General features: G+C 32.9%; 2 protein-coding genes across 4 annotated transcripts; both read right to left on the bottom strand.

Annotated features, from left to right (window-relative positions):
* Nucleotides 1-100: 100 nt before the first annotated feature.
* LOC131854807 (epoxide hydrolase 4-like) lies at nucleotides 101-10,279 on the bottom strand. Its single transcript, XM_059205969.1, has 6 exons — nucleotides 10,007-10,279; nucleotides 5,366-5,490; nucleotides 3,869-3,981; nucleotides 3,326-3,494; nucleotides 2,089-2,240; nucleotides 101-856 (listed from the first exon to the last, which is right to left on the bottom strand). Exons 1-6 carry the CDS (start codon nucleotides 10,208-10,210, stop codon nucleotides 591-593), a joined length of 1,029 nt encoding a protein of 342 aa, XP_059061952.1. The 5' UTR covers nucleotides 10,211-10,279; the 3' UTR covers nucleotides 101-590.
* A 3,046-nt stretch (nucleotides 10,280-13,325) lies between these two features.
* On the bottom strand, nucleotides 13,326-26,339 carry LOC131854818 (uncharacterized). Of its 3 annotated transcripts, none has more exons than XM_059205984.1 (11): nucleotides 26,306-26,339; nucleotides 24,686-24,842; nucleotides 24,154-24,274; nucleotides 23,349-23,537; nucleotides 22,993-23,141; nucleotides 20,669-20,844; nucleotides 19,852-19,982; nucleotides 18,605-18,791; nucleotides 17,928-18,032; nucleotides 16,974-17,094; nucleotides 13,326-13,753 (listed from the first exon to the last, which is right to left on the bottom strand). In XM_059205984.1, the coding sequence occupies exons 2-11, from the start codon at nucleotides 24,823-24,825 to the stop codon at nucleotides 13,426-13,428; spliced, it is 1,647 nt and encodes a 548-aa protein (XP_059061967.1). In that variant the 5' UTR covers nucleotides 24,826-24,842; nucleotides 26,306-26,339; the 3' UTR covers nucleotides 13,326-13,425. The 3 variants fall into 3 exon arrangements, with proteins under 3 accessions (XP_059061967.1, XP_059061966.1, XP_059061968.1); XM_059205983.1 differs by lacking the exon at nucleotides 26,306-26,339 and adding an exon at nucleotides 25,620-25,710 and having other exon boundaries at nucleotides 24,686-24,845; XM_059205985.1 differs by lacking the exon at nucleotides 26,306-26,339 and adding an exon at nucleotides 24,955-25,029 and having other exon boundaries at nucleotides 24,686-24,845.
* Between the last annotated feature and the right edge of the window lie 1,546 nt (nucleotides 26,340-27,885).

Raw genomic sequence — 27,885 nt, 5'->3', positions numbered from 1 at the left:
CAAGCAAATCCACCTACCTACCTAGCCCGCTTAATTTAATAGGTAATTAAAACATTGAAACTATCGATATAATGTCTTATCATTATGACAAGGCATGATCATTTGTAAAATACGTGGATAACCCTGCACATTACGCATCCTATTATCATGAGCCTTGTATTAGTTTATATAACGGTAAAACGTGACACTCCGACAACCAATCCGTCAGGAAAATTGTGTAGATATTTATTGGTATTAGAAGCACTAGTCGAGAGTAGGTCGTAAAAATAGCGTAATAAGTTTAATGAAAATTAATTAAATTTAAAAAAATAATATATAACCTATTGAAAGTAGTAGGTAATTCCTCTATTTTATACTATATATATTTTACTATTATTAGTAATCTTTCACGGTTTAGGTGTACCATATACGAGTAAATAACACCGCACTCTTCCCGCTGTGAGATACGGGTTCGAATCCAGTCAGATCTATCTATCTGGGGGTTAAATCTTTCAACCATTTGTAAATCAATTCCAGTTTATTACTAATTTATGCAGTACCTATAAATCCTACACATTTACCGTTACATTACATAGGTTCTTAGATTAATATTACAGTTTATTTTTTGTAAGAAATTCCCTAATAAGCTTGTTCACTTTTTCTGGCTCTTCTTGTTGCAGAAAATGACGACAGTTCTCGAGCATTGTAATTTCAATGTGTTCATACTGCTTCTTCATTAGGTCCAACACGCTGTGTCCTATATACAAATCGTTTTGGGCTTGTACTAATAGCATAGGAACATTATCTTTTAAATGCTTGTCTGGAAGGCTGCATGAGAAGTTCGCTCGGTAGTAATTAATGGGATACGTGAAGGCAACTGGAATAAAAAGATAAAGAACAATTACAATTCATTCATATAAAACTTTAAGGTACAATGAAGGCACTAAGATAGATCAATTTTTTGCCATACGGCTACGTTCTGTATAGGGTCACAAAATGTAATAAATAAATGTACTTCCCTTAACATTTGAGTACAATAATAAGCCGATAAGAACTAGAATACTTTTATATTTTTACAACAAATGAACAGTGTTCAACTGTACCTACGTGAATATCTACCAAAGCAATACATTTAAAATCCGTATTTCAGCATAGTTTGCCTGTTTCCGTAGTTTAGTAAATACCTATTCATAACCAAATTGTTTGTACACTTGTGTCAATGATTTATCGTTTACAGTACAGAGCTAGGTAACTCTGGGTACTCGTAAATATTATTTAACTACTAATTTACTTTGTTACTTTTCTGTAAAACGGCATACACACGACACACAAATTAGGGACAATATCGGAGCAGTGAGTAACCTTGGATCGCTTCGTATATACATAGTTCGATTTTACAAACATAGTCCAATCGATCCCCCGTCCAATTCAAACGGGGATCGAAATTACGCCGCTCCATAAGTCATTCTGCGGGTTTGGAGTGCTATTTGCACTCGCCCCCTATGGTCCGGTGAAGCTGTAAAGGCCAGCTTCGGCCAGCAGCAGCATTAGAGAGTTAGAGTAATCCACAAAAAAACAAACTACATAGTACGGCACCTGGCCGAACCGATTTTGTCTGCACTACCACGCGCCGAGCCAAAATTGCTTCTGATTTTAGTGTAGTGTGTGGGAAGGTTTAGTCTTGTTTTTAGTAGGTTGTTTACTTTTCCACATCTGTATGGTGGTTCTGGGTTTTAAATAATATATTATACAAACATCTTGTGCTTTCGTACAAGTACGTACGAGGAAATTACAAATCTTTGAACGAAAAACTAAAAATACAAGGAAGTAAAGTAGTGGGAAACATTTGACGCCACGGTGGTCTAACAGGTTAGCATACCGCGATACTTCGGTCGATTGTGAGTTCGATTCCTCGCACGGTACAAACATTTTTAATCATTAGTATGATCGTTTGTATCGGTTACCTATGAATATTGTATATGTATTTGCAAAAAAAATCGATGTAGGTATTTATATCAGTTGTTTAAGACGAGATGGTGCTGTGTGAATTGGCCTGACTAGTTCTAAGATATTATTATTATTATTTATTAATTAATTAAATTCACTCACAATCTTTTGCAAACCAGTATTTATAGCATTCTATATCTTTACTGGTGATAGTATCTTTTCCTGGAACCAGCATCGCTTTGTCAAATACTTGCAGATTATTACTTTGCATCACTTGCTCAGGTATATACGGCATACGGAAGAAGAATACATACCTGAAACAACATAACGGAACATGACAATATTACATATATACCTATCTACTTATATATAATTATTACATAGTACAAAACAAAGTCGCTATCGCTATACGTAGGCTTAAATCCTTAAAACTACGCAACAGATTTTGAAACGGTTTTTTTAATAGATATAGCAATTCAAGAGGAAGGTTTATATATATAATACATGTACACCCGTCCAAAGGCGGGGTGAGTAGCTAGTATTTAATATTGTACTGTTTATACCTAAAAATACCCCTGATAATTTTATATACAATTTGAATCGCAGGCAACAGTTGCCTTTGTTTTTTATATCACGAAGGTGGCAATCAGGCATACGGCCTATTTGATAGTAAATGGTCACCGTAGCTTATGGACTCCAGAAACATGAATAGGACCACACATATTACGTCACATTATGCCCGCGGTACTATCAGGGAGGGTGAAGGGGATTGTTAATAATGGGTAAGCGCTCCATTGCAATGTACCACGTCAGGTCGATTTCCACGTAGTCCTCTTAGAAACTATTTTTTGGAAAATTCGTTCACCACGATGGGCTAACTGACCTGACACCAGTGGAGGTTGATAAGATGAGGTCATGATTATCTTATCAACATCCACTGGTGCCCAGTGAGTGTACCATTGAAAATATCTCAATTTCCTGTAAGTCATCGTCGCCCTACGGTTCGGAACACAGCTTACAAAGCAAGCTCCTGTCGGCGTAGAAAAAAAAACACGACACACACAGACGACTTTATTCAAAGTTTACTTACATATTACTATAAAAAACTACTTATAAATATTTTAATAATTTCACTAAATTTGAAATAACACCATATTGTATAACTTGTCTTGTCCCAAAAATGTCATTCACATATTTAATAGAGATCTCGGAAATGGTTATGATTCGGATATTTTTTTGTTTTATACATATATAAGTCTGGAAAATCATCGCCATATATTAACATTACTTTTTTTAAACGCGTTAAATAAGTGGCTAGTTAGACGTATTGATTTTGTTAAGATTCCAAATAAAAAAAAACTTAAGCCACTGTGAGTGGATACATTTTTTATAATCTTACCATGATTTCATCATTTGTTTGTAGTCACTGAACACACATTTCAACCAAGATTCGCGTGATATACTACCCAATAAAACGACGGCGTCTAAAACTTCTGGATATATATCACGAAATTGACAGGCTATTATACCACCCCAATCGTGAGACACGAGGATGCATTTTTCACGACCTGTGAACAGAATAAACAACTATCAATAATTCTATAATAAGTAACAATTATTAATAAAGTTAATACCTATGCATAATTAACAATTTTAATATTGAAAAAAAAAACAGAAAGATTTTCTAAATCGATTCAATGGTTTAAGTGTTCCTAGGAGACTTCTAAGAGCATCTTTAAATACTATCTCTATACTCTTATATTAGAGTAATACAAATGCACCTATTAATGCAATACCATTACGCATATGTATAATTTATAAATAGGTATAGGTATATAGTTGTATATATAATTGTATGTTTTACGAATAATATAAGAAAATGAAGTAATGAAATTATCAGATAATAAATAAATTAATAAAATATTAATTATAAATCGTTTACCCAATTGACGAACAAGGTCTCGTACATCTTCTACGAGTATATCTAATTCGTAATCAGAAACGTTCTCGGGTCTTTCGGAGTCTCCATAGCCTCGCATATCAAAGGCAACGCACCTAAAATAAGAGACTCGTATTGTTTACTAGCACACAACACTAGCATGTTAGGCAAGTAGAGAGTGATCATGTGCTAACTTCACACAATTACACCGTTACACGAAGAGAATTCGTCCTCACACCTTAGAACCTTAATGAGCACGAAAGGTGCAGTTTCTAAAGTGGTTCTTCTCACGAACACTTAGATTTTGGAGTGCACCACCTGTTACTGTTACCTATGTTTGTCTCTATAGATTATAGCATAACAAATTAGGTATTATAAAATATTGGTAGTTGATCATATAGGTAAGTAATTTGATACGTAACGACGTAGTGCTTGCAGACGGTCCAATATCATATCTCGTTAATAAGTTGCATTTCAGCGTGTGCTTGAAAAAATAGTTATGGAGTTCGGTTCACTAGCCTTACAGAGATATGCCGCAAAGGATTTATAGTTCTATCTTGTTATTACTATGATGTTTAATTATTCTATACGTATGGTTGTCACCTCCTCCTAAATAACTGGACCGAGTTGAATTAAACTTAATTTCAATGGGCTCCAATCAATGGGCTCCTGGATGTTTTGAACATTTACATAATAATAGGCCCTAATATTTGGCGCTGCTTTTCCGATCGGGACGACCCCGACGTCTGCCGTATTTAAAGCTAGAGCATTATAAAATATTTTGTCTTAAAAGACAAGACATTTATTTTATTCTGGCATAGTGTTAATACTTAATAATAAGAGATAATATTATTATATTATCTCTTTCAATTCTATACATAATTTAATTTATTATAATAAGAATTATTAATACATCATATCTACATATAAAATTTACGAATTCCAATATATATGTAATTAATGCTTGTTTAATATACGGTTAGGAATATAGATAGTTAAGCCTTAATCTTACAGAGCATTCAGAATCAGCTCTACCTATACTAAAGTACATATATTGACGGCCTAGGTGGTGTAGCGGTACAGCACACCGCTTTACTTCCGATTATGTAATATTATGTTATCTGTGCTTCCGATGGTCGCGGATTCAATACCTCACACGGCACAAACACTTGCATTCATGACTACGATTGTTTGTATCGGTCTGGGTGTTTTCTAAGTATAACTATGTAATATTATGTTATCTGTGGTATAACGAAAAATATGTATTTACGAAAAAAATATTTATGTATTCGTACCAAGTACCCGTACACAACCTTTAGCTAGGTTAACTTGGGTCTAGATGGCGCTATGTGAATTGTCCTGAGATTATTATTACTAATAGGAAGACGAAACAGCCCATTAACACCGTGTCATCACAGTTGAGGTTATTGAATTTTCTAATTAGAGGTGACCCTACTAGTCGCTAAATTAATTATCATTTTATATAACATCTATATTTACCAATAATCTTTCTGGAATTCAACAATCTGGTGCCTCCATGAATACCAGAATTCAGGAAAGCCGTGCAGAAATAGCATGAGAGGTTTCGATGTGTCTCCACTTTCAACATAATGTAACTTTACGTTCTGAAAAAAAAATACATTACATTGTAAACATTTTTGCAGCATTGTGTTTAATACTGTCGCGACGAATAATTTATATCATGTTGTTTTGACCTTGATAGCTATGATATCACAGTAGTTACCTAAGAGTAGATATCAATTGAACGATACAATTCATTGTTTATTTAGGTACTCATGATATTACCACGTAATAGCTATTAATCTATTCGATTATATACTTAACCACTTGAAATGTCTATACCTAATTGTTTACAAGCTAAATAAATCGCCCCCCGCGTAGGATTGAAAAATATCCATGGAAAACTCAGCATGTGTTACGTTCACCACAACGTTTATATTTATCAATCTGACTATCCCATCTGGGATAACAGTCATTACGGTATAGTGTGTTTATGTGGCATTGCTAAATAAATATTAATAAAGAATAAAAATGTAAAAACAAATACAGAAAATTGGGGGAAAGGGGATCGTTCGTCATGTAGACTTATGATCTTATTGCTAGCTGTGTAGGTACCTGGTCAGGTTGATCTCCACGCGTTTCCCTCTGGAAACCGTCGTGATAAATTTCTGGTGAATTTGTCACTATGGGCTAACTGACCTGACCTCATACTCATCTTACATACATAAGCCACTGATGCCCTGGCGCCGCGAAAACCGTTAACGGAGCCGGTGCACCATTCCATTATCATTAAAAAATTATATAAATAGGTAATTATGTTATTTATAGTTATGTATTCGCTAAATAATGTCTATCATTTATTTGTCCTCAAATGTATGTTCCTTGAAAACGAATGGACCTATTACTGAAAGCGAAAGTTCCTACCTATCCATACATAAACCTTGATATGCGTATGGTGTTACAGCATTTGTGTATAAAATTACTTTGTTTGAAAAGGAAGAGTGAAAGTTGCTTCTAATATTTCTTAATGACAATTAATAAGGTTGTCTGTCGGGTTTAAGTTCAATTGTCTATTGCCATGAGCTACGACAAAAGACAGTTATCATAGCCATTTGTTATGTTCTCATGAGTAATAACTTTTTTAAATGCTTTTTAACGTCATATCGCTCACCATTTGCAGCAAATTTGCCCGCATGTAACCGTTAACGTTTAAATTTTTGAAAATCCTTTCTTTTCCTACTTATTGAAAGGAAGTTAGTTATTTTAGAATTTTCTAAATCTAGCGACTAAAATCTGAAGAATTCAATTAATTATTAGGATATTTTCTTTTTTTGTATAGCACAGGGAATATACGAGCTCTTACTGATGGTAAGTGGTTACCGCCGCCCATAAGCACCACCAGGGGAATTGCAAGTGCGTTGCCGGCTATAAAACAAGTTCCACTTATACTACCAATTGTATAAAATATCGCAGTCTTTCCTTCATTTGTCGTCCTACAATAACTTCCCTTTATTGTGCATCCTACTGTCCCATACCTAATGTAGGTCTTACATACGTACCCATTTAAAGCTGTTTTTGCCAAACTCGTTATTACAGAGAATGCAGTGAGTAACTGCAGTTGAATGCAATTATATACATATAATCTAGATGAGTTAACGGTGCACCTTCGCAATGCATTTCGCGAAAACCAGTTATGCAAGTTTATTCAACTCCAGGCAGAACTGGCGGGATCAGAAAGCGGAACGCCTTTCGTGATCAACCATATAGGTACTGGTGTACCTAAGCCGATGTGATAATAGGTTATATTAATATGTGTTATGAACTGTTTACACTAGCATAACTTCGTAACATAGTAAGGTATACGTTATTCAAATATTATTCACAATAGGAAAATATTACTACGGTTTTGTGGATAGTCTGTGAATTAACTTAACTCCAGCATTTAGTGTATGAAGTCTATTTAAATTTATATAATTTCATTATAATGTAGTTATTGTGTATTGGCTGGCGACTTTGGTAGTCTCGGCTGTACACGCAAAACGGTCCTAAAGATAGACTGAAATTGAAGAAAATACATACGTAGTATTACAATTAATTACAATGTAAATTCTGTTCATTTGTAAATCAATAATGTAAAATGTAAATCTAATTTAATTCTAATTATTGGTTCTTTACTAGGGACTGTATATTGTGTAGGTCATGTTTTCAAATTAAAATAAGAGAATCATTGTGGTATATCTATGTATTACTTAGATTTCGTTGATTATACGGAAGGTTGTAAAAATGTGCATGAGATAACAGTATTAGTGCAAATACACCGATCGAATTGAAGTATCAAGCAATATTATCAACACATATGTTTCCACATTTCAATTCATAAAAATAAATAAAACTCTAAAGTGCGACTCGCAAACCAAGAGCTCCGTTTGTAAATGGCACTTTTACTTAATAAATAATTGATTAAAGTACATGTCAGACCAGATAACTTATCTAAGTACAAATAAATTATCTGAAACAAATACAGCATATTAAAAATATGTTAGTCATTAATACTATTTAAATGTACATATACCTATCGATTTGTAAGACGAATATCTTCCATGATGATTTACAAAAAATATTCGACATAATCTCACGTAAAAATATCAACCTTCCATCCATTGCAAACTGCCCGTAAGAGGTCAATTAAAGCTTGATGGGATTAACTGTAATACTAAAATATATTACTTTTAATTTACAGTAAAATCCTAAGTATAAATTAGTCAGGTGTTCAGGACTAATATACGATTTGAAACGACTACACGCTTGGCAATATTTTGTTAAACCCACAAATCTTCTTATTTTTTTATGTATAAAAATGAAATTATGTTCGTTAGTTTTGTTAATTTGGCTAATTTTGGATTTGAATTTGTAGTGAAATTTAGAGAACTCCCAAGGAAAGTTTAAGTGGTGAGAAAATATGAAGAAATTGGGAAGGAAAGGAGTAAAAACAAAAATTATATATTGGGAACATGAACATATAATTTTTGTTCATACCGGTCAAACAGATTTTTAACTTTGACACATGATTCAGTTCCGAGACGGAACGGAGTTCGTGGGGTTAGCTAGTATTCAAATAATATAATTTTTGTTGACAAAATGTTTCAAAACCGTATGAAGTGTAACCGAACCTTCTGCGCTTTCTATGTGTACTTATGCTGGGGCCTTAATTAATGACAACTGATTATATTGCAACTGAAACCCATACAACGTACTTGTATTTCGTATCTGCAATCCCAAACTATAGCTGAACGACTAGCACGACTGAAATGACTAGCTCGCATCGGTGCAAAAATTGTAAGAATCGCAAATTTTTTAAAATCAAAATTAAGATCATATAATTCGATTATAATGTGGCTTACTATAAGTGAAAGTATTCTCAATATCTGATCTGTAAATAGCGGTAAGTTTTTAGTTTGGTAATACATTACAACAAACAAAAAGTCAAATATTTCCTCTTAATATTATTAACTAAGGTAGATATATTTTTGACGCAATGCGGTGTGACTAATGCCCAAGAATAAGTATTACTTAATGAACACAATAAATAGAATATCTAAACGTTCACCAGGAAGCTATCAAATAGCAAATAATAGCGACTATTTAGCATTTCTTGCTTAGATCTGCGACTACTCTCGGATAAACTGTTTTGCGAAATTTGACAAACACAATTATTATGAAGTGAAGTGACATTTTCCATATAGATGTGGTTAAGAATACGCACGCCAATTGAAGTTTTATGGTTGGTAATAAATTGTGATAGGAAAAATAAGCACGACTTCTATACTACTTTTAGCACCAAACAATGGTAACTATTGTAAGAAAAGCCGGCAATTGACTTATAGAAATTAAGTGTGCGGCTTAATGATATAATTAAGCCGCACACTTAATTTCTATAAGTCTACTAATAATTCTCATTACAAACAGACAGCCAGAAAGCTTCTATTTTCCTATTATATATGGAACTATTTAAGATGCAAATAAGAACGGTATAACTTAGCTTGATTTGTTACTCTGAAATGGTTCAAATTAAAATACATATGTTTTTCTGATAAAAAATACGACGATTTCAATAAGTTACAATTGAAAATTGTTAGTAACAATGTTGGATAATTAAGCCTCGGACGTAACAATTGATTACCTACCTATGTGGTTATTGTCTAATGACGTATGAGTGGGTAAACATAATTATATATCTAACATATATTGTTAGTAATGAGCCTGTTTCCTATATTGTTGGCCATGTACTTTTAACACATCGATATCTACGCAGTTTTCCCTGGAAAGCAGTGGTTAATTCCTGATAAATTCACTAATAACTAACTCATGTTGCTCATCCTTCATAATCTTTCATCATAACTAAATATATTATTAAATCGAGTCTAGTAAAGTTTATATTAAATAATCTATTAGAATAAGCTATCATAAAAGTAAACCGAACGATAATTTCTTAATCTCTAATAATTTATATTATACTAATAAACATGTATAATACATTTTTTTTACTAAAAAAAACTCTGCTGTATTAGTATACAGCAATATAATACTATACAGGAAAATAAAAAGAAATGGTATACTCACGTTTACTTTTAAATATTTATGCAATCCATATTTGGCATCAAATAGACAAGAAGGTGGTTCCAGCTTCTTTTTTTGTGAAGTTGAACTTCTAAAAAAACTCTTTAAATAATCGAAGGCAAGTCCCCATAACGCTAAAATACTATATAAAAGTGTCAAACCATTACAAAGAATGAAAAGAAATAGTGTATTCTTTATCTCACTCATAATTGAGTTTTAAATTGAATGATAAAATATGAACGCGCGCGTCCGATCACGGTGGGACCGTGTCTTCAACTGCTGCAGTGTATTATCCCAGAGTTTATTTCATTTGTTATTCTGTGCATCAAATCAATCTTTATTAGTGTAAAGGTCGTATTATAGATATACAAGATAATGTAATCACTTCTTACTCTCTAACAAGTGCGTCGCGACATCCACAAAACAACTACGTGTATCTATCATCACTTTCTTTCCTTTTAGGGAGTAGGCAGTGAAAATTGAAGGTCATTGCTTTCTATGTCTATACAACTGTCGATATATTTACTACTGATACTAGTTCCATTCATGCAATCCCCTCCCCTAGCTAACCCCTGTCACTTCAACCCAAATTTCATTTGACACTTCTGAAAGGAGCTTCCGATAAATTTCAAAAGACCGGTTGTCGTCAGAGGGGTGACGAGGGGGTAAAAAACTACTACGAGCACCATTGCCGGATTAATGAGATTCATGAGCATTATACCGCAACTTCGGTGGCATTCGTCTGCCCTGTAGATAGTGTACGGCAAGCCGCATCTCGTTATTAGGGTGACCTATTTTGTCCTAATCAATTGTAGAAAAGTGGAGATATCTAAACGCCTTAAGGCGAGCACTCCGTCCCCAGTGGGGTTTATACCTCTAGTCCGGAAAATCTGCGGTGGATTAGTGGAGTAGAAGGATCAGACTCCAGCTTCTTCTTCGCCGCCTGATTCTACGAGATGATTTCTAGCAGAAAGATCTACCCCCACTTTTCGAAAGACTTCCAACCCCTAGCGACACTAACTATGGATATTAAGATACTGATAATTAAAGCTTAAAGCAATCCGTCATTCAATAATTGACCTTATCCGCTCTATAGATTGGCAATTAACTCGCAAAAGGCCGCAAGTTTTAACTGCCCTTGCCTTCTGCAGTCGCCCCCTATTTTCATCCTGTAAACCTGGAGTTGTTATATGTATATGATTACATGTACCTATATTTTACTTTACACAAGTTGATGTCCGCTATTTCGCCTATTGAGATTTTATATTCCGAGTAGTTTATTTTTGATACCAAAATTGACCAGCTTTTGTCCCTTATTCATTTTTTCATTGGGTTGTTTATGCTATTGTCAGGTGCCATGAACCTGTAGGACTGCGACCTACATAAATTTATTGTGCTCGCCATTTTTCAGATTTGCTTCCTATACCAGCCAGGGACTAGACTAGAATTAGAATTAGGACTCTAGGATTAGGAATTAGATTTATTATTAAATTTATTGTGCTCGCCCTTTTTCAGATTTGCTACTTAGACCCGCCAGGGACTAGACTAGAATTGGAATTAGGACTCAAGGATTAGGAATTATATTTATTATTAAATTTGTTATGGGCAGCGTTCGCCCTATATTTTTCGTCCAGATTTGTTCTCAAGACGAAGGTTTACGACCAATGTGTGTTGCCAGTGATGACTTACGGAACAGAGACGTTTTTATGGGCTCAAAAAGGATGATAATGGAATGGTGCACACCCCTGCGCTAACGGTTTACGCTGGCGGGGCACCAGTGGAGGATGATAAGATGAGCATGAGGTCAGATCAGTTAGCCCAACGTGACAAATTCACCGGAAATGTATCACGATGGTTTCCAGGGGGAACCACGTGGAGGTCGATCTGACACTAGACTAGAATTAGAATTAGGACTCTAGGATTAGAATTAAGAGGACTAGAATTGAAGGATATTCTTAGGAGCGATGGTTTTTATCTCCTCAGGATAGAGGGTAAACTTTTCAAAGTAAACATTACGTATGAACGTAATATTTATGAGTGAGTAAACCCACATAGGATTTGTAGTGGCGTTTCCTCTTCAGTTTAGCAAAATCTGCAGATTTTTGTTGTGCATAGGCCTTATTCATCGCAAAAGATCTTTTTCCCTTGTCAGTCGTCCTGTTACAAATCATCTTCGCATGTTTCAAATCAATTGAGCTTAATGAAAGCATTAAGCTCAATTCAGCAATTTTATCGTAAAAACGTACTAAACAGACAGACAGCCGCATATTTGCATTTATAATCTTAGTATGTATAATGATCTTTTGATTACTAGTCTAAAATAGATAATATTGACATGTATGTATTTTAACGAACATTCAAATTGCAGTATGTATCTATTATATATATTTTATTTAATTGCATGGTGTGCCATAAATGTCATACTATTTGAAAATTAGACAGGCTTACAGTAAATTGCATATTGAAGTAGCATCTGACAATCATCAACCAATATTATAAACAGTTTTTTTTTTAATTTTAGCACCTGTAATGTATTTAAATACCTACTAAAAGGCGACACAAAGATTAGATTTTCATGGTTAATAACATCGTAATTGAACTAGTTACAAACTGAAATTAAATACATATGTTCAGATATTGAATTAGTGTTGTCTATGGAACAATATATGTTGTTATTCTTCTAATAAAAAAAAATCCGGACAGCTTCTTTATTTCTTTCATAAGAACCTGCCCATAACGAACACAACAAAAAGAATTTACGAATTATTAATCCATCAGTTCAGCCGTTCACGATGATGCCGTGACCAAGGAGAATAGGGATTTATTTGTGTATATACCGTTCCACTATATATAAAATGTATAAGCACATGGCATTTTCATTTCAATGATTCACTTTAAGTAATAAATGAAAATAAAGCAATTAGAGAACGAGAATCTTTTATATTTTCGGAATTTTTACTGAGGTAAATTTTGAATTTTTACAAAATCTATCCTTAAAGAACCTCAACGGTTTCAAAACCCGTCATTTTCAGCTATGAAAGGAAACCCTGAGAATTGCAACCAATAATCTTAATCTATTACATGACTTGTCATGTAATAGTAGGTACATACCTACTTAGTTTTAGTTTGCCCATAGATTGGATCTTAGTGTGGGATTTGTAGAATAAGAGATTGTAGAAATCTAGGTTGGTTTATTACAATTACAAGTATTTAACATAGCATACTACATCCATACATGTCATCAAAAAAATATTGATTAAAAAATTAAGTACAATTGGAAAAATATATATGAAACATTTACTAACTATTATACATACCAGAGTGGTCAAGAGAATAAAAAATCGTACAATTTTATTCACCATCAGAAAATCAACAAAATATGAAAGAAATATTTAAATCTGTTGTAATAAAACATTGTGACGTCATTCTCCATGTAAATCAGTATTTGTATCACCATATAATAGATCAACTCTTGTAACATCTATGAAAAGAGATTCTATTTCGGTATTTTCATCATATATCGGAGGCAAATCTTGTATGCCTCTCCACAGATCATGGTTATTCATAACTGGCATTGGACAATTCATAACTGGCATACTTGACAAAGAATTAATATTATCCGCTTGTGTAGATGTATTTCTATTACCGAGTCTTTCAAAAGTCTCTCTTTCTATGCGATCTAATCGGTCGATGACCGCTGCAGCGTCGGCCTCTTTAGGTCTCTCATTGAAATCTATGTCGATCTCGATACTGAAAATATAAACCACAGTTGAATAATGTACGTCATGTTCTTATTCATTCCTTTGAAATGAAGTAGGTCGTCCCGTGATAGTACCAGATTACATTGTGTGACTACTTCACACAATATAGCTTTTCTTTGTAGCGCGGATATGTATAAATTAATGGCAAACTAAAATACTGTTACGTTCTATAAAAAACTGTTCAACCCGATAAACAATTTAGATTTTCATTAGAAGTATCGCAAGTAGAAACAGTAGTAAACACAATGTGATCTATGCTAATCTTATCACTGATAACAATAATAGTGTGAAATGATAAGTCTGCTTTCCAAATGAGTAATAGCATAAAAATATATAACTCAGTACTTATATTACCTATATCTATTTAAATAAAGATTATTTCTGTTTCAATAATAATAACCTTGGACAATTCACACAACGCCATCTATTCCCAAGCCTCGCAAAGCTAGTGTTATACGTACTAGACAAATTAAAGACAACTTTATACTTTTACAATACTTATGAATACAAATGTTCGTACCCTACAAGCTATCAAACCCGCGACCATCGGAAGTAAGGCAGTGTGCTAAAGCAAGACTATCAAATTCATTAAGTAAACAGAGGCTGTGATACCTACAGATGGTGGAAGAGTAGACTAGACTGGTACTAATTATTATTAACAATGGTTCCCAATTACTAGTTTTGCAAACGATGTGCCGATTATGCTAATCTATGATCCACGTGCTGGTATTCATCTTTCCATTGTAGTTTTTAATCTCATATATGTATATATTTTTTGCATATTAAATTGTATACATGGCGCAATTAATGCCTAATAGCATTCTCTACCACTCAACCGTCGCGTGCAATTCAATAAATAATATAAACAGAAAAATAATATATATAAATATATAAACCCATATATAGGGAAATATATAAGCTCATAGATTTCATGTAGGTGATCGCTTCTGTTTATTATTCACCAGTATCTACTAGCGCAGATTCTATCACCATTTGCCAATCATCATCATCATCACAACCTTCACTAAACACAAATACCAATATGTGTATTTACCTATATGAATATATTCCGCTCGTCTCATATATATTTTGTTCAATATATGAGAATATGTTTTAAAATAAAAAAAAATTTAGGGGTGGACTACCCCTAACATTTAGGGGGATGAAAAATAGATGTTGGCCGATTCTCAGACCTACTCAATACGCTCACAAAATTTCATGAGAATCGGTCAAGCCGTTTCGGAGGAGTATGGGAACGAAAACTGTGACACGAGAATTTTATATATAAGATGTAATAATAATAAAAATAAATAATGGGCAGCGACCTGTACCATTAGGTCAGTGGTTAGCCCATTATGTTATTTTTTGTTTGTGTTATACTCCAAGCTTTTATTTTCACAGGGACCCGTGGATATGATATGGTACTCGTATATATGGTTATGGTAACATGATCAATAGAACACATTATTAAAGTACTTTCTTTGTAGTATGAACTCCTAGCTGTGTTCAAAGATGACATTGAGATAAATCTCTTGCTTGTAATCCAGGAACAAAAGCTTATGTAAAACACTATACCTTTTTATTTTTATGGTTATTACTTAATACGTGGTAACAGTATATTAATTTTCGTACTTTGTAGTAAGTGGGTAAACCCTCAATACTCGTATGCGAATTGGGGTCAACTACCACGCAATAAAGCATAAGGCCAACCGGTTTATCCCTACATTTTATGTAACAAAAAATTGTGAGTGCAAAAAAACCAAAATGTTTATTCAACATTAACCTTTGGTCTGAAGCATCAGAGTAGGAACCCCCCGTCTGTCTACGTTTCAAACCGCACGTCGCGTCGTGATGAACGCAATTTTTTTTAATTAGACTACGAGTTACCGGCGGGCGACTTCGTTAGTACGAAATGAAATGAATTTATTTGCATGAAAAATGTCAGTATTAATAAAATATTTCGCCATAGTTTTGGCAAAAAATCTTAGTAACATTACTAAAATTATACACAAAAATAAAAATGGATAACTTTCTGTACTTCATACACAATACTATAAGAACGTTATAGATGTAATTAATGGTTGACTTGCATTTGTAGAATGTAATTGTTTGGCTGAAAGGAGATTTCCAGGGCCGTAAAATACTTAATAAAAAAAAATACACAATAATTACATTATATGTTAAATTTAGGTAGGCTACATAATTTATTTTCGTTAGGTGTCAATCAATATTATTTACATATATACTTTTAATCTTATTACTGGATACACGTGATATTCGAAATAACCACAGAAGTTCCTTAGCTATATGTTCTGTGGAAGTAATTTTAGATATATAATCTTTTTGTTTTTGAACCGATTGGATTGAACGTAACACTAAATGTTACGGTAAACTTGATACAATGTAGCAATAAAAAAACAATTTAAAACAAATAAAGCCATCAGATATTAGTGTGCACAATCACACAGGCAAACGGATATTTTCAACACCTTTATTTCACCTCGATAACATAATTACTTATAGAAACACAATACCTACTAATATCTTTATTGAGGATCATAGATCATGTATAGTTGGTACAAAAAATATATTGCAAAGTATCTCTATGTTTTACTTCAAGAGCTAAATACTAAATAATATTATTGTGTCTCTTTCATAATTATTTTTGAAATACAGACACGGCTTTTTTATTTTTTTATTACATGTATTACCTACATATTTCGGTTTATTATTCGATATGCACTATATTTGTGCGGTTGTTATTAATGAACATATAATTATAACGTATTTTTACTAGATATCCATAATGAAGAGACGAGTAATAACTACTTTACACAAGATATATATTTTTATATTATATATATTCATTTCGTTGACGACAGACAAATCCTAATATATAATTGTACTAGTTGGTAGTTTGTATTCGCAAGTTTGCTCTTTTAAATAATCAAGTAAAGTTACCATGATTATTTAAAAGAGCAACACGTAAGTTTCTTGCTCGTTCTTCTTGTGATGAGACAGCTATCCGAATGACAGGTAGATTAAAAGAATGATAACTGTGACTAATCAAAAATCCTTAATTTAAATTTATTTCAATAAAAGATTTTCTATTCTATTCTATTACGCATCTTAGTACTTATGTGAACACGTGATAGACGTACTTACACGTTACATAACTTATAGTTTCTATGTCAACATTGCATATTTACCCAGTTACTTCTTTGAACTTAACCCAATCTTCGAGGCGAGGCGCGCGCGGTATTTCTGCCGCCAGTGCCCGACCGGCCTCTTCCATTGATTGTTCTACCAAATATTTCTCTAACTCTGCTTCTGTGAAAAGACGTAAACCTAACAAATATTTGACGCAAACAGTTTCAAAAAGTTGTTAGACAATGTTCTTTTGTAGCAAATAATCGTGTATATTCGTATAATAGAATTAGAGGTGTTACTTGTCAGTTCTTATTAGTTAGAAAGTAAATTCCGAACAGACATGACAGTGGATTATATATATATTTAGATTTGAAAACATTATTTTTCTTCAGGGTTCGTAAACCATAGTATTTATCATGCGAAAACTAACGATCAATATTAACCAGGAAATAAAATTATTAGTAGGTATATATTTTAATTATATTAGGTATAGACTTAAACTAGAAATATTGGAAATCCACAAAAAACTAAGTGAGAAAATTTAACATTTTAGAAATCAATAGAGTCCAAGTCGTCCACGACATACCCGGACCAACTATGTAGTGTATTACACATATTTCGGATTGTGTTACAAATATATTTGAAACTAGCTGTTCCCGCGACTACGTCCACATGGAATTTTATTTTATTTTTCGTAAATAAAAGAATTTTTCTAAAATAAAAGTAGCCTAAGTTACTCCTTATTACATCAGCTACCTGGCAAAAAAGGCCCGTTAAAATCGGTCCCGTCTGTATGTATAGATTATAAGAAACAGGCAATTTAAATTACTTTTAAAAAGTTTTGAAATCGATTGAGCAATTTCAAATTGATAACGTTAATAGTTCTTAGAAAATACTGTAAACGATATGGCATGACGGACGTATAAAGTTACATCACAAGCAGAACCCTTTTGACAGTATTTTTATTTTTACTTCTTCACTAAGGTACCCTAATTACAACTCAGAACAATTACCTGTAGTCTGTCTTGCTGTAGAAGGTCTGCGTAGAGCTCTCGCCAGGTTTCCACAAACCGGTTCATGCGAAGTCAATTTGCTGCCACTGCACCGCCATTCTTCGTCTTAGTAATTATTAATGTCATTTTTAATTTACCTACGTGTTAAACATTATTTAGATATAAAATTTAAAAAATCACGGAATGTTTATTTTTATGAAGCTTCCGATATTTGGGCAGTATTTCAACCGCCATGATTACGGGTATACTGTAAAGGTCCCGTGATTTTCCAAAATTTTCGTAGAAATATCGACCGCGTCATATATAAGTACTAATGCTTTTTATATACTTTTATTAGATTATTAAAATATTAAAATTTCACCATGGAATATTGCCTTTCATTGAATGAAAATACACTATCTAATACCACTAATACTATCCGCATAACTCCAAGTTGCAAAATGGGCTATTTAACTTTTTCATTTATTTCGGATATCCATCCATATCATGTTAGTAAACAATTTATAAACTATTTTACTAAATTACAATATATGAATATCCGTATTATTTGAATTCATATTTATATCTATGTCAATGTCCAGAAGCACTGCTAGCGCTCTGCCCGGTTTAGGACTGGATGCCAAGCTGTAAATTGTTAAGGTTACTTATTATTATTTGTATAGCACGCAATAACATACCCATCAGCGTATTCAATATCTGCAGTTTACTCAGAGGTTGCTGAGTTTTGTCTTGAGCGGTCTTTGGCCTTGCATGAAGAGTTTGTCTTGTTGGTCGTACTCCTCCACACTCTGTAGTGGCAGGGCGACGACGCAATGTAGTGCTTTTAGAAGCTTCATTAACACCATCAGGATTCAAATCTAAAGGCTATAAATCAAATGTTGTATGTATATTATCTTATCTGTGGTACAATAGCGACAAAATTGTTACGCTCGCTATAGCATGGTGCATTGAGAATTAATATTTTAATACTTATTATGGTGAGATAATATTTTAAGGAAGGTGTTTTACATTCATATGAATGTGGATGGTTATAAGGGAAGAGGAGGGCTGAAAAAGAGATGGATGGACTGTGTGAAAGATGATATGGTAAGAAAGGAAGTAAATAACGAGATGACTGCGAACAGCGATGAATGGAAGAGGGAGAAAAGGAAGAAGCAGATAATGATGACCTATTATGGTGACACTACCGAATTGATTGATTAACAGTAATATTTCAGAAAGGCTAATGCCTAGGAGGACTTGTCATTATCATCAGCATATATTACTGACATTACTAAGAATTCCAGTCCCCCTAGGCTAAAGGGAAAGGAAATTTGCATAGATAGAACGGGATAGATAGTTACAATAATGTAACTCTGCTTATCCGTCTGTATCAAAGATCTGAAAAAAGTCTACCAAATTCATATCAGCAGAAATTTAGTTATGTATAATTACTACGAGTATTAGCAAAACATTCGAACTCTCAAATTTTAGTCATATGTATATTAATCTACAATTATGATTTAAAAATTTTGGATTTAAAATGTGAACCTTTTAACTTATCCTGCGGTTGCAACCATTTGAGGTTCTCAATTTAGCACCCCGTCTCACTGCCAATGGTCGGAGTTCGATTCCTGGCACGATGCAAATATTCGTATTCATAAGGACGATTGTTTTTATTTTTATTGTGTCTCGGTGTTATTTATCTATATCACATATATTTAAATATTTCTATCAGTTGTGTGGTCCCTTCAGCACTGCTTACCTTGGAACTGTATTGTGCTGTGTGAAGTGTCCAGAGTTATTATTATAATTATCTATTTTTATATGTTATAGTACAATTGAGAATTTTTAGTAACAGTACCACATTATAATAAATCATAGGTAAGCACCATATATCAATAACCATCATTGCGAAATTATATGAGTGAAAAACGAGATATACCTTTGGAAATTGTGAGGACGGTCCAGGCTCAGGGGTACCAGATGAAGTCTGGGTAACGGCTGCCAACTCTTCAACTTCCACATCACTATCCGAATACGAAGACGGTGGATCAAATTCATCATCAGTGCTGTCTGTAATAAAAAAAAATGTAGTTGTAAGTTAAACATGGAGTAGGTATTTATTTATTAAAACTTTAATGTATAAATACAGAAATAAAGATGCATATAGCGGACTTAACACCTAGGGGGATATGTATATTTTTATAACCAACTAGCTGACTCATTTTTGCAACATTTTTCATAGCAGCTGTGCTTCTTCTATTCATAGCGTTACATAGCCTATAACTTATGTTGAATGGTTATGTTGGATAAATTGAATTTTTAATTTTTTTTTTTCAGATAGATAATAAAGGAAATTACACAAAACATCCAACCTCACAAATCGTATGATCTCTTTATAATATTAAGATAGATCAGTATAGACTGACCCGACAGACATTGTCCTATCACAATCAACAGGGGAAGTAAACGCACAAACTGTAAAATTAGCGAAGTTAAACATTTTCATTTCCTTTATTTTTTGTTCCCAAAGAACCTCATATTATAAAGTATTTATACAATGAAAAAGATTAATAAAAAAACACATTTACATCGTTTTCAAGTGTTGCCATGAATAAAGGGCATACATTTACATAAATACCCATACCAACATCATGTTTATATTACACGGGAATAGAACTCACGACCTCAAGGTCGTAAGGTAGTGTGCTAACACGCTTAAGCCCCTAGTGTTTATATTTATATATAAAGATACATACAACTGATGTCTGTGTGCAATGGACGATCGTCCAAGTACATCAGCATGGGTAAACAGGAAGCAATACGGGTTCTGTAGTGTGGAGAATCAGCTGCCGTGGTCCCACTTAATGTTAGCCGACGCAGCGAACCACAGACTCCTAAAGTCCATAGACGACTAGACTCTTCTATTGGATTGCTAAAAATCATAAGCACAACATAATACTTTTGTCTATTTCAATAACCCCTTAAGAAATTATATGATCCTATAGATCAATTAATACGTGAAGCAAAAATTTTGTACACCTTTTTAGGAAAATTGTACGGACAGAGATGTATGAAAGTAGTTTATATAGAAAAGGTATGCAGAATGTAATTTCTTTTTAAACCATGCATAAAATATCACCTTCAATAATCACTATGTATTTGACATACACACATATAATAATATACTTTTTTGTTTAAATGTTATTGTGATCTAATTTCGAGCATTGGGCGACAACTAGTATACATAATTAGAAGACTTGTGGTATGTTTCCTTAAGCTATTATACTTATATATACAGTGGGTTGCCAAATTAATAGGGACAGTCACGAAATATTCGTTTTTTGTAAAACATTGGTCTATAATTAATTAAAAACGTCACTTTAGGCTATAATTATATTTAATAATATCTTATAATGAATTTAGACTATAATAATTTAATATTTGAACAACTAGAAAATATAAACAAGTATAATAAAAATGATGATGGGAAATTATTAGTATTTTGTCACATTTCCTTTTGCTTCTATCAGTGCTTGAATCCGCCTCGGCATACTTTCAATACACTGTTTAGCACTTTCTTTTATTTTGGGATTGTGAAACCATACATTTATTAATTTTTCAATGAGTTTTACTTTGGTAGTTATGATTTCCTTAGCAATTTCCGCCTTGGTAATTTCCCACAAGTTTTCTATGGGATTCATATCAGGAGAATTGCCAGGCCAAGGTAAAACTGGAATGTTGTGGTCTTCCAAAAATTTGGTTACACTCCTCGCTTTATGACATGGAGCTGAATCGTGCATAAACACGAATTCCTCCCCATTCGGGAACCATTCCTGAAGTTGCGGCAACAGGCGAGTTTCTAATACTTGCTTGTATTGGTCCTGTCTCATGGTTCCCTGGACGATATAGAGGCGCCCAACTCCTTTTGCGCTGATGACAGACCATACCATTATTTTTACAGGGTGTTTAATTCGTTCCACTATGCAATCAGGATGAAATTTCTCGTATCACGAAGTTACTTTTGTTGGCCAGAATTTCATTGACTCGTCTGAGAAACATACCTAAAAAAATATAGAAACTATTTATAATTTTTGTAAATATGATTTTATATAACACAAATAAAATTAACCATAGAACTGACCTTATTCCAGTCTTCAACAGTTTTCAGGCGGTGCTCAAGCCCAAGCAAGCCTTTTCTTTTTCATCGCCTCTGTTAATAACTGGACGATGACCTGTCAGGCTTTCCTCTGCCAACCTTCGCTGTACAGTTCTTTTTGAAACACGTATTCCAGATTCCTGTACTATCTGAGTTAAAAATCCAGCACTTTTCTTTCTGTTTTGCAAGCAGATATCTCGAATTTTCCTATTGGAACGTGTTGTTGTGATACGTTTTCTGCCACATTTGCCTGTTCTTTTGGGCGAAAGTGGCTGATTTTGATCTAAATTTATTTTTATTTTATTGACGGCAGATTTCGATATCCCGGCCAGTTGTGCTATCATCCTCTGAGAGTGATTTGTGTGTAGGAGAAGGGTTTTAACCTCGGATTTTTTTCTCGGAGTCAAATCTATCCCTCGACCCATAGCCAAAGCTGAAAATATAAAAATAAATTAAAATTGTTCTAAAATCCGCTCCAAAATACTTTAATTTTAATTATAGTAAAATATTACTTACTTGCAGGTATTGATTATTTCACAAAACCACTAAAGAACTGTTTAAAAGAATAATTTACGTGTTTCACTTTTACACGTGTGAACGACTGTGTGTCTCTCCCGTCATTAAAATATATTTCCAAAATAAACAAATCTCTCAGCACTTGAAATTCACTTTGAATTTGAGTTATAGAGACAAGGTGAACATAAAAACATATCAGCAAAAAACTTTTACCACTTAAAACCACTTGAAGAACAAAAATTATAAAGAATGTGACTGTCCCTATTAATTTGGCAACCCACTGTAGATAAAAACTTCACTAATCGTTATCTACCACGGCAAGGTTGAATACATTTAAAAATTATACTGCTCAACTGACTTTCTTATTTAATATATTATTATTTAAAATTAAAAATATTATATACGTACTCCGCTAAATTTAATGTATGCAGTTTCTGTAACGCCCCTAAAGGCTGTAGGTCTTTAATTTTATTCCCACAAGCGTACATTTCTCGTAGAGCCCCTAACCCCCACACTCCATCCAAAGAGGTTAGGCCACAACGGTTTATGCTCAAAATCTGTAATATTAAATAGATAGAATAGATTCTCATAAAATATAGGTATTTCCTTTTTTCCAAATCCTTTGAATACGCAAGTTTAATTTCAGATTCTACTTCTAACCATTTTGTGTTCAAATAAACTTCAAATTACTACTGCTATACCTTACATATTTAGTAAATACCATAAACAAGTACCTAATAAAAAATACAATAATTATACATTACCTTTAAATGAATTAGCCCAATACCAAGCTCCCTGAGGGATGACAAAGCACTCCCGTCCAATGTTAGTGAGCGTAGCCGAGGGGTAAGCACATGGAGCCTCCTTAATCCCACACGCTCAGCTACAACTCGAAGTTTTGCCTCTCTAATGCAAAGTACTTCTTCATCTGTAGCAGCTCCACTACATTGTTTCTTAAAAAGAAACACGATCTATCAAGGCTCCTGTTCAGTGGGCTCAGTCATTTGCTAGCGTCAAAGTCTCAATGAAATTCCATTTGTAAATTAAGTATATGTAATAAATGCCTACACATGTCGTCTGGAAGTAATGGCTTATTAATAAGACGGCCATAAGGCCGTCTTATTAATACATAAGTATTGTTTTCATAAATAGTTTATACTAATACTTTTCTGTATCTCATGACAGATGAAGTGAATTAGTTAAGTTTATTTCGTTTATACAAATTAAACTAACTAATCGGTTGATGCAATTAATGCAAATAAATGTGAGACTCTGAAAAAAGGTGAGAGAAATAAATACTAACCGTTATTTATCACGTTGTAGTTATTTATAAGGGGATCACCCTTATATTAAGAAGGCATAGACAGTGAAATATATAGATATCGTTCCCCCACCATCTGTTATCGACTCGGACTTCATACTTCACAGGCATTGTCATTCGAGGTGCTTTTTCCCCTACATTTATAACTCATACAATATGATACCTATAGTATGTAATATTATGTAATCTGTGCCTATAGGGATTGGTGGTCTTCTACATTTATGCGTAATAATATAAATTAAACTTACCAGCAGTTCGATTAAAGTCAATTCACGAGGAATAACAATACGCCGGTAACCAGGTAGACGACGCTCCAACTCGTCTTGCCCAGGAGGCTGTGGGGGCTCCGGTGGTGGCATAGCCAATACTCTGAAATAATAAAATCGGATACAACGTCATCGTAACTCCTCACCAACAACTAAAATCTGGAACAATATCAAAGCAGTGGTGGAGAGCGCCCTGGATCGTTAAATCGCATAGCAAAAAGGGTTTTTTTTTCACACAGAACTGCTCCAATATTGTACCTGATTTAATATAGAGTATATTACTAATGGAAGGCTCTTTTTCAACAAGTTTTCTAACTTGTCCAACTAGTCATCACTTATGATTGGGGGCTGAAATATGTAGGTATGAACTATGATTATTCTTCAAATCTGAAATGACCTAATAGGTATATGGTAGGTACTTGTAACTACTTAAGATATAGGTTTTTAATATTATCATTCAATCATTCTATTACGCTTTTATCTTTCTTGCTATTCCTATTTATCATGTAAATACCTAAATAAGGGGGTAGCCCTTATATGTGGCGGTTCCGGCGAACTAGCGCTGGATATTTCTGATGGCGATGGCGATGCTGCAATACTTGGTGTCTGCGGAGCACTGCCTAGCTCGATGCACGGGGCTTCGTGAGCAGGCATTACTGTATAAGTGCTTACTGCTAATTAAAAACCAAAATTAAAAAGTATTTTTAATATAAGTAGATAGGGGAAAATGAGATTGTACGCAATGCGGATTAATTAACGCATTGCTAGTAATGCAATGCTTACCAGGTCAGGTACTCGCTGGGAAGCATCATGATAAATGCCTTGTGAATTTATCACGTTCAGCGAATTGACCTGACCTCGTGCTCATCTTATCATTCTCCACTAATCCCCTGTCAGAGTAAACCATTAGCGCAGGCGGGTATCCCGTTCCATTATCAAGATTTAATAAAATGTAAGTAGATATATATCATTACAAAAATATTATGGTTGTTTCGAACCTATAATATCTAAAGAATGACACAAAATTTTCAATTCCAATTTTTGATAAGATAATAAAATTATTACATCTATACGTAATTTATATAAAAATATTCTTTACGTTAACTGGAGTACGAGTAAATCATTTAAATATGTATTATACAGACAAATAAAAAAAAAGAGTTAGGAAGAAGTAAGCAGCAAAACAAACAGACGACTTTGTTTTATGGTATCAGTTAAACAAAACCAAAAACTTATAAACAAATGATTTACAATACAGGCCATATGCTGTCTCAAAGAGAGGACCAATCGCAGGGAGATAAAATTAATTTGAATGTGTAAAAGAATATATAGAGCATTTACACTTTAGTTTATCTGCCTACCCTATAAAGACCTAGATTAAATATAGATATCTGTATATAGAGAAAATGTTTACATGGTATTCCAAACTTGTTTCAGATGGTACTTACTTGCGTATAAGACTTATTCCCACTAATAGTGAATTTTATTATTATCTATCACATATACCTATTTGTCAATACGAACTTTGTTTACCAGTTGCCATGAACAACGATGGCGCTGTTTTCATTTGTAACAAAATAATAAGTACTTACTATATTACAAAACATAAAAAAAAGTTTAAGTAAATATAAAAAATATAAACAAGAAAACCATATTATTCCAGTAATACTTATTTAGAAAGTGTTGCCATATTAAAAATAAATGCATAGATTTATCGATTTTTTCGAATAATCGATAACAAGATATTACAACGCATTATTCGATGGTGCTTTTAATTAGTCTTTGCAAACAGTAAAATTTCATCATTTTGTATTATACTCTTATTTGGACCGTGCCAATAGGTACCTATGTACTAAGAACAATAGAGTAGGTATTCCGGATATTACGAAATATTGACTGTTAGACACAACTTCAAAGTTCACACATTCGATAATATGAATTTAACCCTATTATAAATTCATATTATCGAATGTGTGAAATTTGAAGCTTTGTCTAACCGTCAATATTTCGTGCCACGGCAGAGAAAATAACTACTACGTACGTATGTTAAATTATTTTCCACAATTAGTTGTGTTGTGCATATACTTCGTAGTTATAAGATATACCGTAGATACTCTTCCAAAATTATACTTACTATAACTTCAGTAACATCTTGCATTGCATTTTCTTGTAGAATAATATTTATTTTTTAATTTTACAATGTATATGAAAATATACCCAATGGATATGGATGATTATGAAAGATATGTCATTTATTAATAGTACCTGTTAAATAATTAGAGAGTAACTAAATAACAGTTACTTCTTATTAATAAGAGAAAAAGCAGAAGAAAAAATCTGTAAATTATTAATCACAATGCAATTAATAATATAATTAAATAAGTAATGTGTAATACTTATTTGGAATATAATATAAAAATAACATCAAAAAGTGAAAGAAATATTATTGTAAATTATTAACAATTTGTGTATTGTTTAAAATATTAATACTGAGTAAGTAATCACTAATACTATTTCCGTATAGTAAGTATAATACGTTCACATTATCATTAAAAAAAAATGTATTACTAGCTAAAAAATTAAAGTGTAGAAAGTTCAAATGAGACATGTGAGAGGGCAACCCTAGTAATCGCTAGGAATTTTAGAATCTCTCGGTGAATGATTCTATGATTCATACTATAATTGAAAGAATAAAACAACAGTATTAATATTGTTTAAAATATTAATACTGAGTAAGTAATCACTAATACTGTTTCCGTATAGTAAGTAAAATACGTTCATATTATCATTAAAAAAATTGTAATAATAGCTAAAAATTAAAGTGTAGAAAGTTCAAATGAGACATGTGAGAGGACAACCCTAGTAATCGCTAGGAATTTTAGAATCTCTCAGTGAATGATTCTTTGATTCATACTATATTTGAAAGAATAAAACATAGCATAGATAGAACTGACAAAATATTGGATAACGAATAATAACGTAGTATAGACATTTGACTATGTCTTCCAACAAAAAAGTATCTTCAAGGTGTTATATATACAGTATATTTGACATGTATTAACTCTCTGAAATAAAGATTAAATAAAAACCTGCATGTGTGCTTCCCGCACATCTAGCTGTTATTCATTATCAAAAAACATTAGGAGTAACGTACCTTATATATATATTTTTTTTATTATTTATTATATTTTATTATTATCTAATATTTTAAACCTATACTTCAAAATTTCTTCTGAAGACTTGTTTCCCAAATTTTGTATAGGTGTTTTACAATGCCAAAGATATAGGAGTGCCAAGCCTTAAAAAAATTAAAAGCAGTTTATTACGCCATGTTGCAATCTTGCTTGTTGTTTATAATACAGTCAGCTGTTAAAACAATTGGAGTATTAAGGGAAATTTGATAAAAAAACTATTACTACTGTTTTATTTCTGTGCAGTATTTAAAAGGCTATATTAGTGTTAAAATTAATTTATACATTTATTGGTTAAACGATTTTATGGCAGACGGTTACATCGTATTTTGTATATTTTAATTCTGAGTACCTAATGCATATTTTAACAGATTCATATTTTAGGTTAAATTAATGCAAAAAATATAATATTTTTATTTTAATGAAGTATGTATAGATATATTTTAAATACACTTACAATGACTGTCAGTATATTGGTCATTGAAATTTTATTGCGCCTTTAGGTTTTTTTCTATACATAGGT

Source organism: Achroia grisella, unplaced genomic scaffold, assembly GCF_030625045.1.
Source record: "Achroia grisella isolate CSIRO2021 unplaced genomic scaffold, CSIRO_AGI_Agris_v1 utg1245, whole genome shotgun sequence".
In the NCBI taxonomy this organism is placed as follows: domain Eukaryota; kingdom Metazoa; phylum Arthropoda; class Insecta; order Lepidoptera; family Pyralidae; genus Achroia; species Achroia grisella.
This window is presented reverse-complemented; position numbering and strand designations above follow the sequence as displayed.